This window comes from Fukomys damarensis, unplaced genomic scaffold, assembly GCF_012274545.1.
Source record: "Fukomys damarensis isolate Sample0158 unplaced genomic scaffold, DMR_v1.0_HiC HiC_scaffold_16, whole genome shotgun sequence".
Taxonomy (NCBI): domain Eukaryota; kingdom Metazoa; phylum Chordata; class Mammalia; order Rodentia; family Bathyergidae; genus Fukomys; species Fukomys damarensis.
In genome coordinates, this window is record NW_022900928.1 from 103,070,209 (window position 1) to 103,088,250 (window position 18,042).

At 33.7% G+C, this 18,042-nt stretch overlaps 1 protein-coding gene across 1 annotated transcript in view; it reads left to right on the forward strand.

Annotated features, from left to right (window-relative positions):
- The window catches only part of Bmpr2 (bone morphogenetic protein receptor type 2), a gene marked incomplete at its 5' end in the record, with an annotated part of 189,328 nt that overhangs the window by 84,764 nt on the left and 86,522 nt on the right, over positions 1-18,042 (forward strand). The window contains 2 exons of the mRNA XM_010616216.2: positions 8,296-8,466; positions 9,993-10,163. Of these exons, the coding sequence (XP_010614518.1) occupies positions 8,296-8,466; positions 9,993-10,163 (342 nt within the window). The remainder of the gene's footprint in view (positions 1-8,295; positions 8,467-9,992; positions 10,164-18,042) is intronic.

Genomic DNA, 18,042 nt, shown 5'->3' on the forward strand with positions numbered 1-18,042 from the left:
CCTTTCTTGTAAAATTTGTTAATGTCTTACTGAAATTCTGGTTGGGATTGCTCTGAAACTGTAGTTCAAATTGTGAAGAACTGACAACTTGTCAATATTGAGTTTTTCTATCCATGATGATGGACTATCTCAATAATTTGTTTTTCTATATTTTTCATCAGACTTTGTAGTTTTTCTCAAATAGATTTTACACATATTTTGTTAGATTTATAGCTATTTCATTTCGGGGGTTGCTGACATAAACAGTAATATGTTTTAAATTTCACATTCCACTTCTTTATTGCTAGTATATAAGAAAACAATTGACATTTGCATATATTAACTTTGTGTACTACAACCTTATTGTAATCTCTTATTACCACTTAATATCTTGTTCCTGTTTTTTTTTTTGGTCAGTTCTTTGAATTTTCTATGAAGACATGCCATAATGTCTTCTGAGAACAGAGACAGTTTTATGTCTACCTCAATCATTATTCCAGTTTTTTTCCTTTTCTTATTTTATTGTGGTAGCTAAGTCTTCCTCTGTGTGTGTGTGTGTGTGTGTGTGTGTGTGTGTACACACACACACATACATACATCTTTTTTCTTGTACTGGGGATTGAACTCAGGCCCTTCTGTTTGTGAGGCAGGCGGTAGAACCACTGAGCTAAATTCCTGGTCCTCAGTATAATATTTAAAAGGAGTGGAGCCAGGGATTTAGTTCAGTAGTTCCACTGCTTGCCTCGCAAGTACAAGGACCTGAGTTCAATCCCCCTGGTACCCAAAACTAAAATGAATGAATGAAGTGTTATGAGAGAACATCCTTGGCTGATCCTAATCTTAGCAAGAAACCCTTTTTTTTTTAACCATTATATCTGATATTAAGTATAGTTGTTCTGTAGATGCTCTTTAATTCAGGAAGTTCTCCTCTATTCTTAAGTTATTTAGTTTTTATCATGAGTGAGTGCTGAATTTTGTCATGCTTTTTCTGCATCTCTTGATATGATCATGTGATCTTCTTTTAGCATATTGATGTTATGTGATACATTAATTGATTTTTAAATATTAATTGCATGTGTATCCTGGGATAAACCTCACTTCACTGTGTTATAATTTTTTATACATTGTTGCTTTCAGTTTGCCAATATTTTGTTGAAGATATTTGCCTGTGTGTTCAGGACAGAGATTAGCCTACACTTGCCTTATAATAACTTTGTCTGATTTTGGCATCAGGGTTATAGGAAGAGTTAGGAAGTATTCCTTTTGATTCTGCTTTCTGGAAAAGATTGAAGAGAATTGTGTAATTTCTTTCTTAGATGTTTGGTAGAATTCACCATTGAATCTTTTTAGGCCTGGTTCTTTCTGTTTGGGGAAGTTATTAATTATTGATTCAATTTCTTTTAATAGATGTGAACCCATTTAGTTTATCCATTTCTTTGTGTAATTTCACCAATTGTGTTTTTCAAAGAATTGGTTTATTTCATCTAAATTATTTGATATTTGAGCATGGAACTGTTCATAATATTTCTTTACTATCCTTTTAATGGCATTTATAGTAGTGTTATCCTTTCTTTCTTTCTTTCTTTTCTTTTTTTTTTGTACTGGGGATCAAACTTAGGCCCTTGCAGTTGCAAGGCAGGCAGCGGAACCACTGAGCCAAATCCCCAGCCCATCCCTTCTTTCATTTCTGCTATTAGTGCTGCAGTATGTACTTCTCTCTTCTTAGCCTGACTAGAGGTTATCAATTTTAATAACCTTTTCAAAAGAACTAGCTCTTGGTTTTGTAGATTTTTTTTTTCCTCTCTTGATTTCCAGTTTTACAGTTTCATTGAGCTCTTTCTTTCTGATTACCTTGGATTTAATGTACTCTTCTTTTTCAAGTTTCCTAATATGGAAAAGTCCCTTTTAAATAGTCAGACACATGTAGATGGAATTGATATATTAATCCATTAGTACATTATTAATAATTACCTGCATCTAATTATAATTAACTTTTTTGGGGGAAAAGTTGAGTGTTTTGACAAATGCACAGTGATATTACTATAACCTCAATCAAGATAAAAAATAATTCCATATCTTGCAAGTTCTCTTATGGTATGGTACTGTTTTGTAAACAACTCTTTTTTTTTTTCCCCAAGCCAACCAAACTCCTGGCAACTGCTAATCTGTTTTCCCTGCCTGTAGTTTTATGTTTCCAAAATATAATATAAATCAGTAATTTTTCGGATCTGCATTCCTTAATTTAGTAGAGTGTAGTTGAGATTCATTGATGTAATTGCATAGGTCAGTAGTTCATTCTTTTATATATTTTTAAAAATTGTTTTATATTGTTGATTCAATTTTGTTCTTCACTGGAAGGACATTTGGGTTATTTCACGTTTTGAGTAATTATGAATAAGCTACTATAAACATTCACATGAGGATTTGTGTGAGTATAGATTTCCATTACAACTGATCATTACCTAGAAGTGGGATTATGGGTCAAAGTGTTAGTATATGTTTATCGTTACCAAAAACTACCAAACTTTGCCACAAGCCCTTTATCAATTTGCATTTTCATCAGCAGTTATCTTCCCATCTGTGCCAACATAATTATCAGAACTTGATATCTTGTGTTTTGTTTGTAACTTTAGATCTTCTAGTGGATGTGTACTAGTATTTCATTAAAGTTTTAATTTTTTTTTTTAAATGATGGAATTTTCTGCATTGTCCAGGCTGGCTCACACTCCTAGGCTTAAGTAATGTGCTTCAGTCTACTGAGTAAGATTATAGGCAAGTAGTTTAATTTGAAATTTAAAAATATAAAATGCACATTTTTCATGTGAAAGCTTATTTGCCAAGTGTCTGCCAGGCTGTTATACCCCGCACCCCCTATGCTAGGGATCTAACTCAGGGCCTTCTATCTGTCATATCAGTCTGATCCTCAGCATAGATATCTAGAAAAAGTTGGCCCATAGAGAGTCACAAGTTAAAGGGCCTTGGGTATCTAGATATCAGAGGAGGGAGAGAATACACTTTGCCTACTAACCTTGCTCCAGAGGATTCATCTTTGTTTAAATAACAAAAATTAAAATATTTCATCTCAGATATTTAATGCCAAAATTAGCTGGTATATATTTTTCCATATTTAATTATATTTATGTATAAGGACTACTACATGAGTGATTCTTTGATTCCATAGAATAAGCCAGTTTCTCCTAATCATAAGATACTGAATGCTTTGGATAAATTTAGATTATATATTATATATTCTGTTGGTAGATTGCCTTTATATGCCAAGTTGCCCTTTTATAGATATCGTAGGATTGCCCTTGTTTTGCTTTAAACAAAGTTAATACTAGAATTCTACTCATATACAAACATTCATAGCAGCTGTATTTCTTAATATCCAAAACATGGAAACTACTTAGATGGCTTTCAAAGAGTGAAAGGTTAAACAGACTATCAATAGTTAAACAAGCCATGGTATTTCTATACCATGGACTACTACATTAAAAGGAATGAACTGTTGATACATGCAACAACTTGGATGAATTTCAGATGCTCTGCTGACTGAAAAAAATCCAATCTCAAAAAAGTTTACATTACATGATTCCATTTGTATAACTGTTGTAAGTAACATAATTATAGAGTTGAGATTAGGTTAGTGGTTTCCTAGGTTAGAAATGAGGGAAGCGAGGGGATGACCATAAAGGGTTAATGTGAGGGAATCTTCTGGTGGTCATGTAGTTGAATGTCTTGATTGTGATGGTATGTGACAAAATTGCATTTTATTTTATCCTATTCCCCTCTCAAGCACACTTTGAAATGTGTAAATAATGCATGAATATATTTTCATGAGAATTCAAACAATATCGAGTACTTGGTAAAAAAAGGGGGGCATATAAAGGACAGGTACAAGTTAGTATTTTTTCTTTAGAAGTGTGATGATGATGTTGTGTTTGTCATGACAGTTAAATGATGGAGAAATAATGAAACGATGCCATATAGTTACAGCTTTTTTGGTAGTTTCATATCATGTGGTGGGAAATGCAAGACAGCTGAGTATTTCAAACATGCCACATCTATTCCTGGGAATAAAATTCAACATACAGTTAGTTCTGATCCAGAATGTACATGTACAAGGAAAGTAATTTTTATTCTTAATACTGTGGCTATGTATGTAGGCAGAAACAGTAAAATACTGTATCAAAATAATAAAATACTCATGCAATTTTTACAGTTTCATTTATACGAAAATAGAAGGCTTGCATTTGTACTGCTTAGGTTTTTGCAGTCTGAATTAGCATATGGTATTAAATACAGTACATGTACATATGAAAATTATTGGGTACGTGCTGTTTAAAAATGAATAAAATAAACCTGGTCTTTAGGAATGAGTGAAGTAAGCATGTAGCTTGGTAGGGGAAATAGGTGTGTGAACAGATAAAATGCTATAACACCATACAGTGCAACGCTAGAACAGTTAAGGGTTTAGAGCCTTGGGAGAATGCATAGCACACTATATTTGCAGACTTCACTGAGGAGTTGATATCAGAGCTGGGTCTTAAAGATGAGTTCAAGATCTTCAGGAAAAACGGCATTCTTGATACTGGGAATGTTACATAAAGGTCATTATGTGTATAGGTCCTGAAAGGCTTTAGCATGAATGTGGTGGGAAATGAGAATGAAGTGAAATGATTGGCAAGAGAGCTAGATTGGGTCCAAGGACTCATATAACCATTAGTTACAATAGGTATAGGAATTAAGGCCCACAGTATTTCTAGAGATACATGAAAATGTGTTAACTTTTTTTTAAATTAGAGGGGCAAAATGAACTTTTAAGTTGAAAAAAGTGTTTAGTATCTAGTACTAATATCTTTATACAAACATATTCATAAATACAATTTTTGGTAGTTTTTTATGGAGGAGGGGACCCATGAAAACAAAAATTTGTTGAGCCTACAAAAGTAATTCTGTGGCTCAGTTGGGTGCCAACTCTATATAGGGTCTTACATGCTAATAGAGGAGTTTGGATTTCTATGTGCATTAGAGCGCTAATAAATTTTAAGTATGAGTAATTCTGTCTTTTATGAAAATGTTTTTGTCAGCAGTTTGGATGAGAGTATTTCCTCTTTGTTGTAGTTATGCTAAGCAGAATTGTTTTAATGTTTATTATAACCAAATTTACCTGTTAAAAATTAGAGGAGCATTTCTTTCCAGACTCCTGTGTAAGCACTGTATTTGGTAAATCTCTTAAAAGAAGTAATTGACAATACATGAGTGATAGAAATTTTTCTAGCTGTTGACAAATCACATTACCTATAAATAATAAATAAATTACCTATAAATAAGAAACCTGTAAATACGCAGGTCTCTGTATATAATTTATGTCAATATAATGCTAAACCAAAGCTTTTTCTAACTGTATTCTCCATTTTATCCATACTTTTATTACATTATAAAGAATTCAAAACTTTTTACAGATAGATTGCTAACATTGATTCTAACAAATAGCATTTAAAAAGCTAAAAGCACTGGTCTATAAAATGGATGTCTATTTTGAGGCTGGTTTAAGTTTTCACAAGAAAATCTTTATAATATATAAGAATTTGCTGAATTATAATGTGAAAGAGAAAACTTTTCTTTTTTTGGGGGGGGCTTTTTGTTACAGGGTCTCACTATGTAGTTGAGACTGACCTGGAACTCACTATGTAGCTCAGGCTGGTCTTGAATTGATAGCGATCCTCCTGCCTCAGCCTCCCGAGTGCTGGGATTACAGGTGTGCACCACCACCCTTGGCTTTGAAAACTTACTCTTTTTAAAAAATTTTTATTGGTACATTTCAGGTACATGAAAAAAATATTCTTAAAATAGCACATTATAATTGGTCTACTCTAATTTCCCCATCATAAAATAATACACAAGTAGGCTGAAATTATTTTAAGAAAAAAAATTTAGTGAAAACATGTTAAAGATATTATTCAGTCCTCTCCTTTTTTGTGGGGTGCTGGGGATTGAACTCAGCCAGTGAACTAAATCCCCAGCCCTTCCAGTTATATTTTTATTGCTTTGATATTCATTCATCTTGGTTGATTATTTCTGGTCTAGTTTCATGTAAATAATTTTAGAATTTTAGATTTTTATCAATTTAGGTAATAACTACCACTCCCCCTATTCACACATATATCTCAGCCTTTAGCTACTTTTCATCTGTAAAGGAAATCCAGTAAAAGCAGAAGTTTTTATTTTTCATCTATTTTTTCCCAGAAACATGTAACTTTGCTCTTTATTTTTAAATTATATAAAGCACTTTATTTGTAGTCTACTTGCTTCTAGGTGCTTTTAGAGCCCTACTCATTAAGTCAATAGTAAGCACAAAACTAGTCAAAGTGGATGACAGAAGAGGAGAGGGGTAAGATTAACATATCTTTGATGTAGAAAACTAGAGATACTGAGTTCATAAATTCATTCTGACCTTTCCAACATTCAAAACAAAAAGGAAACAATCATTACATAATTTTGGTGTCTGGTTGTAGGTAAGGAGCATTTTATCAAGGTGTGATGGGGAAAAGGAATTATGCCTCATGGATATATGCCATTTCAGAATTACAAGATGTTTTGAATCTCCTAAGTTTGACTTATAGCTTGAATCTAAGTATGACTCTGTTTTGCAGAAATAACTTTATATGTAGAAAAATATTTTATTAATTTTTATAATAATATGGTAAAATTTGCCAATCTGTTAATAACCTAAAGAGATGCCATTCTTAAGGGTGAAAGATAATCTAGTAAATAAGCTTATTAAAGGTATTTGAATATGGGACTACATGTGATAAAAATGTGGTAGAATCTTAAGTAGACTATTTTTGAATTCATATTTATAAATAGGTTGCACTATATATTTTGTCCATTTAGTGGATATTAGTAAATATCTTCCAAAAGACTGCCTAAAGTAGTTTAACAGTGTACAAATTGAGTGATAATTAGTTTTCACTAATTACTGTCTCTGATTTTGTCTATCCAAATAGACTATTACAGCCAGACTCAGTGCTCCTACAGTCTTAGCTATTGGGAAGGCTGAAGCAGGAAGATCACCTAAACACAGGAGTTCACGACCATATTGAGCAACATAGAAACTCCATTTCAGCATGGGGGAAAAGACCCAAACAGTTAGACTGCTGTATATAAGAGGCTTGAGGGATAGACATCTGTATTACCTAGTTGTAGTTAACTCTTATTGCCTAGCACAGTACTTTGAATTACCTTCCATTGTAATACATGTGGCAGGTCTATGTATATAAATTGACTTGGGCACAAACCGTTGGCTTTTTTCATTTCTTCTCCAGTGTTCTTATTTTTGTTCAGAAACATTTTAATCATCTACTTGCTAAAGTGTGATTTTATTAGATTTAGTATTCTGCCTAGTCAAACACATTAGGAAGTTCTACTTTAGGAAATTAAACAAAGATCAAGTATTGCTTTTGACAATCTTTACTTCTTTGATAGTCTCAACAATATTGGTAAATATTTGTTAGCTTTTAAGTTATATGGCAAATGTTCTATAGAAATCAGTTAGATTATGTGTGAATGGAGACAGATAAATCAGAATTAAAATTACATTAGGTTCTCTTCTCAGTAAAGGAACTGTGGAGTATTTCTTCTAGCTATTATGTTAATATTTTAAATAGTGGAATGTTATTTTCTTCTTGCCTACTAATAGACTTAGTTTTTAAAGCAGATTCAATAAAGTCTGCGTGAAATTCAGTCATTTTCAATGAACAATATCATGATTTAGGGGGGTAAATGTAGTTTTGTAGCCATTATTACCACAATCTAATTTTAGAATAAAATGTCACTCCAAAAAGAATGAATGTGCCCATTTGTAGCCATTCTTTTCATCCTTAGCTTATCATGCTTAATAACTTTTTGCAATTGATTATATGATAAAAACTGAATAGTAGATGAGGTCTCTAAGGCTGTTTATTTGTTTTAAAGGCTAATTTAGAACATGAATATTTTATTTGATATTTCTTTATTTGGGCACCAAAAGTATTTAATAAAAGAAAGAATGTTAAGAATGATTTGAGTAAAACAGATTGCTTTTGAGAAATGAATTTCAGGATTTGCTTCTTGTTTGAATGCTACAAATTAACCAGTAAGTAGAAGGAAGTTATTGAATAAATTATAAAGTTGCAAATTTATTCAGTGATTTGAATTTGAAGGATTTAGTAGTTAAATTTATAGTGTCATTCAAGTGAGACTAAGATTTTACATACTGTTTTGCAAAAATTATGATAAAGTTAACTTTTCATTATGTGATGTTCTTTATTTTAGGTTCCCAGAATCAAGAACGGCTATGTGCTTTTAAAGATCCATATCAACAAGACCTTGGGATAGGTGAGAGTCGAATCTCTCATGAAAATGGAACAATATTATGTTCAAAAGGTAGCACATGCTATGGCCTTTGGGAGAAGTCAAAAGGGGACATAAATCTTGTGAAACAAGGCAAGTAATAACTTTTCTTACCTGAAATAGATTTGTTTCATACAATTAAAGTTTATCCAAAAAAGACATAGTAAGACAGAAAAATAGTAAATTAAAAAATATGTATATGTCCTTTTATAACCCATAAGCCACAACTTTGTAAAAGAATTTTTAGCTTATTTTAATAACGTTTTTATTGTTATAATGTTGCTCAAGTGATATTTTAAACAGACAACTACAAAGGAAAGAATAAAAGCCTGCAATTCCGTACTGTTTTTTATAATTAATTTTATTGGTACTCTTCTGATATGCACAATAATCACATTCATCATAGGGAATTTGTGCATCTCTGACAGGGTGTTGTTTTGTTGTTCAGGGTGGCCTTGAACTTGTTGTGATCTTCCTGCGTTAGCCTCCCAAGTGCAAGGGTTACAGGTGTGTGCCACCACACCCAGCCTCCAATTCTGTACTCTTAAAAAGGTTTTTAGGGCGGGGGATTTAGCTCAGTGGTGCTGCTGCCTGCCTGACAAACGTTAAGTCCTGAGTTCAATCCCTGGTACCAAAAAACAAAAACAAAACAAAGTTTTTTTATTCTGTTTATCCTCTTCGGGTATATTTTCTATATACCTTTACAATTATATGCACATGTATTTTCTTTTTTTTCAAAATTAGAGTAATATTATCTAAATAATTTCATATCCTTTTTTCTCCATGTCTTTACCCTCTGAAAATATTTTTAACATCTGCACATTTCATTGTATCATGGTTTATTTACACATGTTGGACATTATGAACATCATGTCATTTTTAGGTTTTCACTGTAGTTAGTATGCAGTGAACAACTTTGAACATAGATCTTTATATCTGATTGTTTCCATGAAATAGATTTCTTGTTGAATTATTAGATCATAAAACATCTGAGTATTTTACAGGCTTTGCATAAGAATTGCCTTGTCACTTTCTAAAAATACCATCATTTTTCCTCTTTGAGGGGTTATGTCTGTGTCCATGTTATTGAATCCTTGTTATGATTACATACTATTTTTAAACCTAGAACTACTGGTAACTTATGGGTACTTTAATGATTCTTAGATTAATGATACAGTTAAACATTTTGTTAGTGTCTTTTTGCCTTGTGAATGTCTGGTATTTTTTGCCATTTTTCTGTGTTTTTTAAAAAAAATTGATTTGCAATATTGTTTTATAACTTGTAAATACTCCTGTTTATTATAATTCTTATTTTTTTGTTTTTCTTTTAGTTTTTTAAATATATTTTTAATTTTATTACTAAATGTTTGAAATTCATGCAATTTATAGTCATCTTTTGGGAGTGGTTACATGTACATATTACACCTTGTTTCATTTTTTTATTCTCTTCCACTTCCCCTATCCCCTTTTTTATACTTGTTGATATTATTTATGGCATGTAATATTTACACTAATTAATATAATGTTTACATTAATAATTTACATTATTAGGTACCTGTCCTTTTAGTTTTCTTTATCATATCGTCTCCTAACTTACTTATATTAATACTGGTTTTTAGGATGTTGGTCTCACATTGGAGATCCCCAAGAGTGTCACTATGAAGAATGTGTAGTAACTACCACCCCTTCCTCAATTCAGAATGGAACATACCGTTTTTGCTGCTGTAGTGCAGATTTATGTAATGTCAACTTTACTGAGAATTTTCCACCTCCTGACACAACTCCACTCAGTAAGTAGTTAAAGTGACTTTTCTTTGTAATTCTTTTTTCCAGAGATTTGGAAAATTAAAACATTCAGGGTTAACAAGAGTGAGAAGGAGAATGCCGGCATTATAAAATGATATCTACCTAACATTTGAAATCCAAGAGAGATGCATTAGGACTGGAAAGGCATCAATATATTGCCAATTTAGTTGGAGTCAAAATATAGTACTACTATGGAGGGGAATTTGGCAATATTAAGAAAACTACACTTGTACTCAGTGTCTTGGCTGTAGTCCAGCTGCTTGGGAGGCTGAAGCAACAAGATCACTTGATCCCAGGAGTTCACAGCTAACTTGGGCAACACAGACACTGTGTTTAAATAAGACAAAACAGATCAAAACAAGCATCTCCAGAAAACTAAATGTGTGCTTACTCTTCCACCTTGCATTCCCATTTCTAGGAATTTGTCAAAAGATACATCTTCAATAGTATGAAACTACATATAAATGATTATTCATTGTAGTAGTATTTATAACTGTACAATATTAGAAATTACCTGAAAGTCCAAGAATACTCAGTTATTAAAAAATATACTGTAGGGTAGGGGATTTAGCTCAGTGATACTGCCACCTGCCTCAGAAGTGCAAGGTCCTGAGTTCAGTCCCCAGTACTGCAAAAATAAACAAACAAACAAAAAAACCCCAAAATTATAGTACGTACATGCAATAGAATACTAACAGTATAGCCATTAAAAAAAAATGAGAACAAGAACTTAGATCTCTGTTAATCGACATAGAGTGATTACCAGACATAATGTTAGATGTAAACAAGCATGCCGTATGTAATATACTCTTATGTAAGAGAGAAAGGGAAATAAAAAAGCATATTTATTATCTGCTCATCTTTACAAAAGAAGATAAAAATGGATGTTAGAAAATAACGAAATTAATTACAAGGAATGAAAGCAATGGGGCAGAAAAGGTATGGAATTGAATGACAGTTCTCTGACTACAACTTTTCTAAAAATAAAATTAAATCATTAAAGACTAGAAGGTAGAAAAGGCAAGTGAATCCAGTGGAATGACATATAAATATCATGACCACACTGGAGGGGAGAAGGAAGAACTAATCTAAGTAATTCACAAACATGGTATTTGACTATATTTATATTCTTTTGGGCAAGATGAGATACAAGGAGTCAAATGGAGAATTATAAACAAATCCTGAGCTCTTTTTAGATTTGGCTTATAAGTAGTATGAGCACAACAGTTCTGAAACAATGGTAAGAATAAGAAAATAGTTATGTTCTTGAGCACCAGCATTCTTGTGGAAGAAATATGATAGTTATAGAAGACAAAAGAGAAGCCTATGCAAATAAATTGCAATTAGAGTTATTGGTATGGACGTAGGACTTTTAAAATATGCATATGTATATGTTTCATGTGTGATTATGGCTGTGTATAGTACAGGCATATGTGTATGTGTTAGTACACATAAACATTTATATACACACTTTTTTGGGGGTAATGAGGATCAAATTTAGGACTTCATGCATGCTAAACATGTACTCTACACTACACCCCCAGCCCTTATATATATGTTTCGTATCTATTTGTTAAGAAGGACAAGGAACAAACGTACCCCACAGCAATAATAAGCGTTCATAATGGCCAGATCTTAGTCTCTATCACCATTCTAAACCAACTGAAATGGGGGCTCCCTGAAAAAATGACTGCAGAGAGAGAATAGGATAGCTTCAAGATAAGCATGAACTGTAACACTAGTAAGGAAGGAAAATAGTCACATTGCTTTTGAAATGATTGAAATAGTCCCTCAGTGTTAGATGAGAGTCTGTGTTTCATTATATCTTCCATCTACAGTGGTATTATTTAAACAACACTTTATGGAGATGATATTGAAAAATGATTATCAGTTTTAGTGAAATACATTAGCCTATTCACTGTTGAATTTTCTAATTATTGCTCATTTCTAATTGATTTTAAAAATTTAAAAATTTTAATATTTTTAGAATGTACATATTTATGGGGTATCAAGTGATGTTTCTTTTTTTCATTTTTTCCCAAGTGATTTTTCTTTTTCTTTTTCTTTTTTTTTTTTGGTACCGGGGATTGAACTCGGGGCCTATGCTTGCAAGGCCTCCGAACCGCTGAGCTAAATCCCCGGCCCCTGTGATTTTTCAATACATGTATGAATTAGGTAATATTTAAATCATGTTAAGCATTCTGTTCTCTTAATGATTATTTCTGAACAGTGAAATGAGTTACATTTGAGATAAATGATGTAAAATAGTTTGAACTCTGGTCATTTCACCTCTTAATTTTCTGTTGATACCATTGGGATGGAAGGAGCTACATTTTAAGTGGAAAAAATAATTTAATGTGCATTTCAAAACTTTTATATTGCACAATTTTTGAGCCTTAGCTCTTCTTAATGACAGTGTTAACATCTTTCAATAAAAGTCTAATGCTCATTTTATTGTGTGAAAATTATATTTTAAGATGTTAAAATGTTCATTACTTCATATTCTAGAACAGAGGTAACTGAAACCTTGGCTCTACACCTTGCATACCATTTTTGTGATGGCTGATAAAATCTTTTATTTGCCCAGTTTTTTATACTTTGAAAGTGTTGTCACATCTGTAAACTCTTTTAAGATGTCATCTTAATATTCAAGTAGTTCAAATTAAGTTGAAGGTAGCAAATAAGATGCATACTGGGAGTGCCAGGAGGACTTGCTTGGGCCTACACCGCAGGAAGGATAGCCGCACCCTCCCCTGCTGGGCTGCAACCATCACTCCAGTGCCAGGAGGGCATGCTTAGGCCCAGACCTTGGGACAGGTAGCTGTGCCCTCCCCTGCTGGGCCACTGCCATAGGTCCAGTACCAGGAATGTAGCCGTGTGGGCACCCCTGAGCCCCCGCCACTCTCAGGCCCCTCCTAATTGTGGCAGTCTTTGGACCCATTCTGCAGAGGCAGAGGTGGTCATGAAGGGTATTTTTCTGAGTTCCCAATTTTGAACATCTTTAAAGAAAGGTTGTGGGAAACCTGTAGTAGAACAGTGTGGAGTTTAACTGTTCGGGAGGTCACGGAACTCAATCTGGGCCTTGCAGCCCAAGGTCAGTCTGCGTTATGGGGTTCCACCATCAGCTAGCTGAAATCAGGGGTCTTGGTTCTTCTGCACATGGCTGCACATGTTGTATATTATGACAGCAGAGATATAGTCTGAAAGAGGCCCTTCAAATCCATTTATTTTTCTTTCTTTTACTCATTCCACCCTGCAAATTCTTTCTCTTTTCTGTCCTCTTTCTCCAACTCAGTCTCTTGTTCCACCATATTATCCCTCATCTCCCTTTCTGTTTCTGCTTCTGCCCTAACTCAGATTTCTTCTTTTATCATTTTTTTCTCTTTTCTTTATGTTCTTTTCTTCTGTCATTCTACCTCACACAGGGGACAGTGGTTTCAAAGGAAAGTGATCCCATATTACTATTAAGAGGGTATATTCTTGTGCTTATACTTCTACTCTGTCTATCGCTTTTGAATTTAATAGTTTCCTGAAGATTGTGTGGTCCTTCTATATCCTCTGGCTTCACTTGAAACCTTCTCCAATTCTTTTACTTATCTACTCCTCTCATCTTAGCTCTGTCTGAGCCCCCATCCTAAATGGTACATATACTGTGTTCAAAAGTTTGTTCACTTCAGACATGTTCTGGACTGCTTCTTGATTTCAATTTAATTCAAATGATTTAGGGGTGATAGACTAGTGACTACCAGAGGTGGTCAGTTTCCAAGTTGTGCTTGATCTTAATGTGTTGCTGATTGTATCAGTTGGGATAAAGGATTCTGGTTGATCTGATGAGCTGTTTTCTCTGATGTTATGAAGATGAGAATATCTGTGGGTCGTTAGAGACACAGAAGCTAGGGCGCAGGTATATCAGGAAGATTTGGGTGATAACCCAGAGATTAAACCAAGGACAGTCCAACAACAAAAATAAAAATGAGAAAACACTTAAGCAAGATACAAGGACAGACTTCCAGTTCACTAATGGCAAACAGTAGGGCAAATGAGGACGAAAAGCCTGATTGTGCACCACCAGGACACCCTGAACTCAAAGGACAGGAAGTAACAAAACAGATCAATCAGGCTCTAGAAAAATTCAAAACAGAAATAATTTCCCAGATGAAAATTGAGATGGTGAGTAAAATGAAAGTCATGATTTGAGACTCTGGAACAGAAACTGACAAAAAAATAGATGAGCTCAGGACCATGATAGAAGCCATGAAGGCCCAGCATAAGAAAGAAATGGAAACAATAAATGCCCAATTTAGGAAAGAAATGGAATCCATAAAACAGATTCAAACAGATATCCAGGAGATTAAACACTCCCTTGAAAGTGTATGCAACAGAATAAAAGAATGAGAAGATAGAATCTCAGATATAGAAGCTAAGATTGCAGTCAGTGACCATGAAGAGAGAGGCTCTTACAAACAGTAGGGAATCATGAGAAATCAATCCAACCACTCCTAGATGATGCAAAGAAGAATAACATAAGAATGATACGAATCCATGAAGCAGCAGGAGAAAATACAAATGACTTAAAAAAAGCTATTCACATCATTAATGACAGAAAACTTCCCAAACAGAGGGGAAGAATTTGACATTCAAATAAGTGAGGCATATAGGACCCCAACTAGCTACAATCAAAAAAAATCTACACCTAGACATATAATAATCAAGATCCCAGAAACCCAACAGAAGCACAAAATACTACAAGCAGTAAGAGAAAAGAAACAAATCACATACAAAGGAAAGCCCATCAGAATCACAGCAGACATTTCAACACAAACCCTTAGGTCAAGAAGAGCCTGGAGTGAAGTATTTCAAGTACTAAAAGGAAACAACCTTCAACCCAGACTGACGTATCCTGAAAAACTCTCTTTCAAAATGGATGGGGAAATAAGATACTTCCATGACAAAGAACACCTGAGAAAATACATGAATGCCAAACCAGCACTACAAGCAATTCTAAACAAGATCCTAGAAAAATACAATGAAGGTAACAACACCATGAGGCCCAACAGAGCAAATCAAATAGGCAAGGCAAGAAACTAAAAGGAGAAGGCGAAAAAGTAAAAAGAGTCAACAAAAGGCCAATAACATGTCAATAATAAGTCAGTACATAACAGTTGTAACCATCAGTTTCAATGGCCTCAACTCACCAATCAAGCGAAATAGACTGGCAGAATGGATTAAGAAGCAAAATCCAACAATATGTTGTATACAAGATACATACCTAGTGTAAAAAGAAGCCCATAGACTGAAAGTGAGAAGATAGAAAACAATTCTCCATGTGACAGGAGCCCAGAAAAAAAGAAGGATAGCAATCTTACTTGCAGACAAAAATAAATTTCAAGCCAAAACTGATTGAGACAAAGAAGGCCACTACATCCTTGTAAAGGGAACAATTCAAGAGGAAGAAATGACAATCATAAACATATATGCACCAAATATTCAAGCCCCCAACTATATAAAAGAAATTTTAAGAAACACGAAAAACCAAATAAGCACTAATACAATTGTAGTGGGGGATCTAAATACCCCACTTTCACAAATAGATAGATCATGTAGGCAAAAAATCGACGATGAAATACTAGAACTGAACCAAGCTTTTGAAAGCATGGACTTAATAGATGTATATAGAGTGCCCCCCCCCACAAAATCAGAATATACATTCTTTTTGGCTACACATGGATCATTCTCCAAGATAGTTCACATACTTGCTCACAGAACAGGTTTGAATAAATGCAAAAGAATTGAATTTATTCCCTGTATATTAACAGATCATAGTGCAATCAAGCTGAATATCAGTAGTACAAGAAACCATAGGAACTTTGAAAACACATGAAAATTGTATAACACTCTCCTGAACAATCAGTGGATCACAGAGGAAATTAAATAAGAAATCAGACAGTTTTTACAAATAAATGAAAATGCCAATACAACATACAGGAATCTGTGGGACACAATGAAAGCAGTTCTACATGGAAAATTCATAGCTCTGAATGCCCACACTAGGAAAACACAGGGAACTCAAATAAACAACCTAATGATGAATTTTAGACTCCTTGAAAAACAAGAGCAAGAAAAACCCAAAGCTCAAACAAGAGAGGAAATTATAAAGATTGGAGCAGAAATCAAGGCAATAGAAACTAAGAAAACGATACAAAAAATAAATGAATCGATGAGTTGGTTTTTTGAAAGAATAAATAAAATTTATAATCCCTTAGCTAACCTTATCAAAAAAAAGGAAAGAAAAGGCTCAGATCCATGCAATTAGGAATAAAAAGGTGAAGTCATAACAGATCCAACAGAAATCCAGAGGATAATCAATACCTACTTTGAGAACCTGTACTCTTAAAATGGAAAACACAGAAGAAATGGATAGATTTCTACATACTTATGAATTACCAAAGTTGAACAAAAAGGATAAAAACATTTTAAACATCCCAATTACAATCAATGAAATTAAAAATGTAATTAAAAATTTACCAACAAAAAAAATCCCAGGTCCTGAAGAATTCACAGCTGAATTTTACAAGACATTTAGAGAAGAACTACTGCCATTACTCTTCAGACTTTTCGGTGAAATTGAAAGGGAAGCAATACTTCCAGACTCATTCCTGGAAGCAAGTATCACTTTTATTCCCAAACCAGGGAAAGACTCAACTAAAAAAGAGAACTACAGGCCAATCTCTTTAATGAGTATAGATGCAAAAATCCTTAATAAGATACTAGCAAACAGAATACAGAGGATCATCAAGAACATTATACATCCTGACCAAGTCAGATTTATTCCAGGGATGTAAGGATGTTTCAACATACGTAAGTCAATAAATGTAATACACTATATTAACAGAGTGAAGGACCAAAACCATATGATACTCTTGATAGAGGCAGAAAAAGTATTTGACAAAATTCAACAGCCATTCATGATAAAAACCCTGCAAAAAATTGGAATACGTATAGGCTATCTATGAAAAAGCAACAGCCAACATCACATTAAATGGTCAAAAACTGAAAACCTTCACGTTAAAATCAGGAACAAGACAAGGATGCCCACTATCACCACTCATCTTCGATATAGTTCTGGAAGCATTAGCCATAGCAATTAGATGAGAGCAAGAAATTAAAGCAATAAATATAGGAAAGGAAGAAGTTAAATTGTCATTATTTGCTGATGATATGATACTCTACATTGAAGACCCAAAAAACTCTACCAAAAGACTTGTAGACTTAATTGACACTTTTATTAGAGTAGCTGGATTCAAGGTCAGCACCCAAAAATCAATAGCCTTCTTGTACGCAAATAACAGAGTCACTGAGAGAGAAATTAGGGACACAATTTCTTTCACAATAGCCTCCAGAAAAATAGGAATCAACCTGACAAAAGAAGCAAAAGACCTCTATATTGAAAACTACAGCACTCTGAAAAAAAAGATCAAAGAGGATATAAGAATATTGGAAAGATATCTCTTGCTTCTCGGTAGGAAGAATGAACATAGTGAAAATGGCCATACTACCAAAACTGCTATACAGATTCAATGCAATACCGATTGAAATTCCAACACTATATTTCACAGAACTACAAAAAAATCCAAAAATTCATTTGGAACCATAACAGACCTAGAGTAACAAAAGCCATCCTAGGCAACAGACACGTGGCAGCGGGTATAACAATTTCCAATTTGAAACTATACTACAAAGCCACTGTGATAAAATAGTATGGTACTGGGAAAGAAACAGACCTGAGGATCAGTGGAACAGACTGGAAGACACAAAAACAGCTCCAGAAGTACTCAGCTACCTCATCTTTGACAAAGGAGCTGA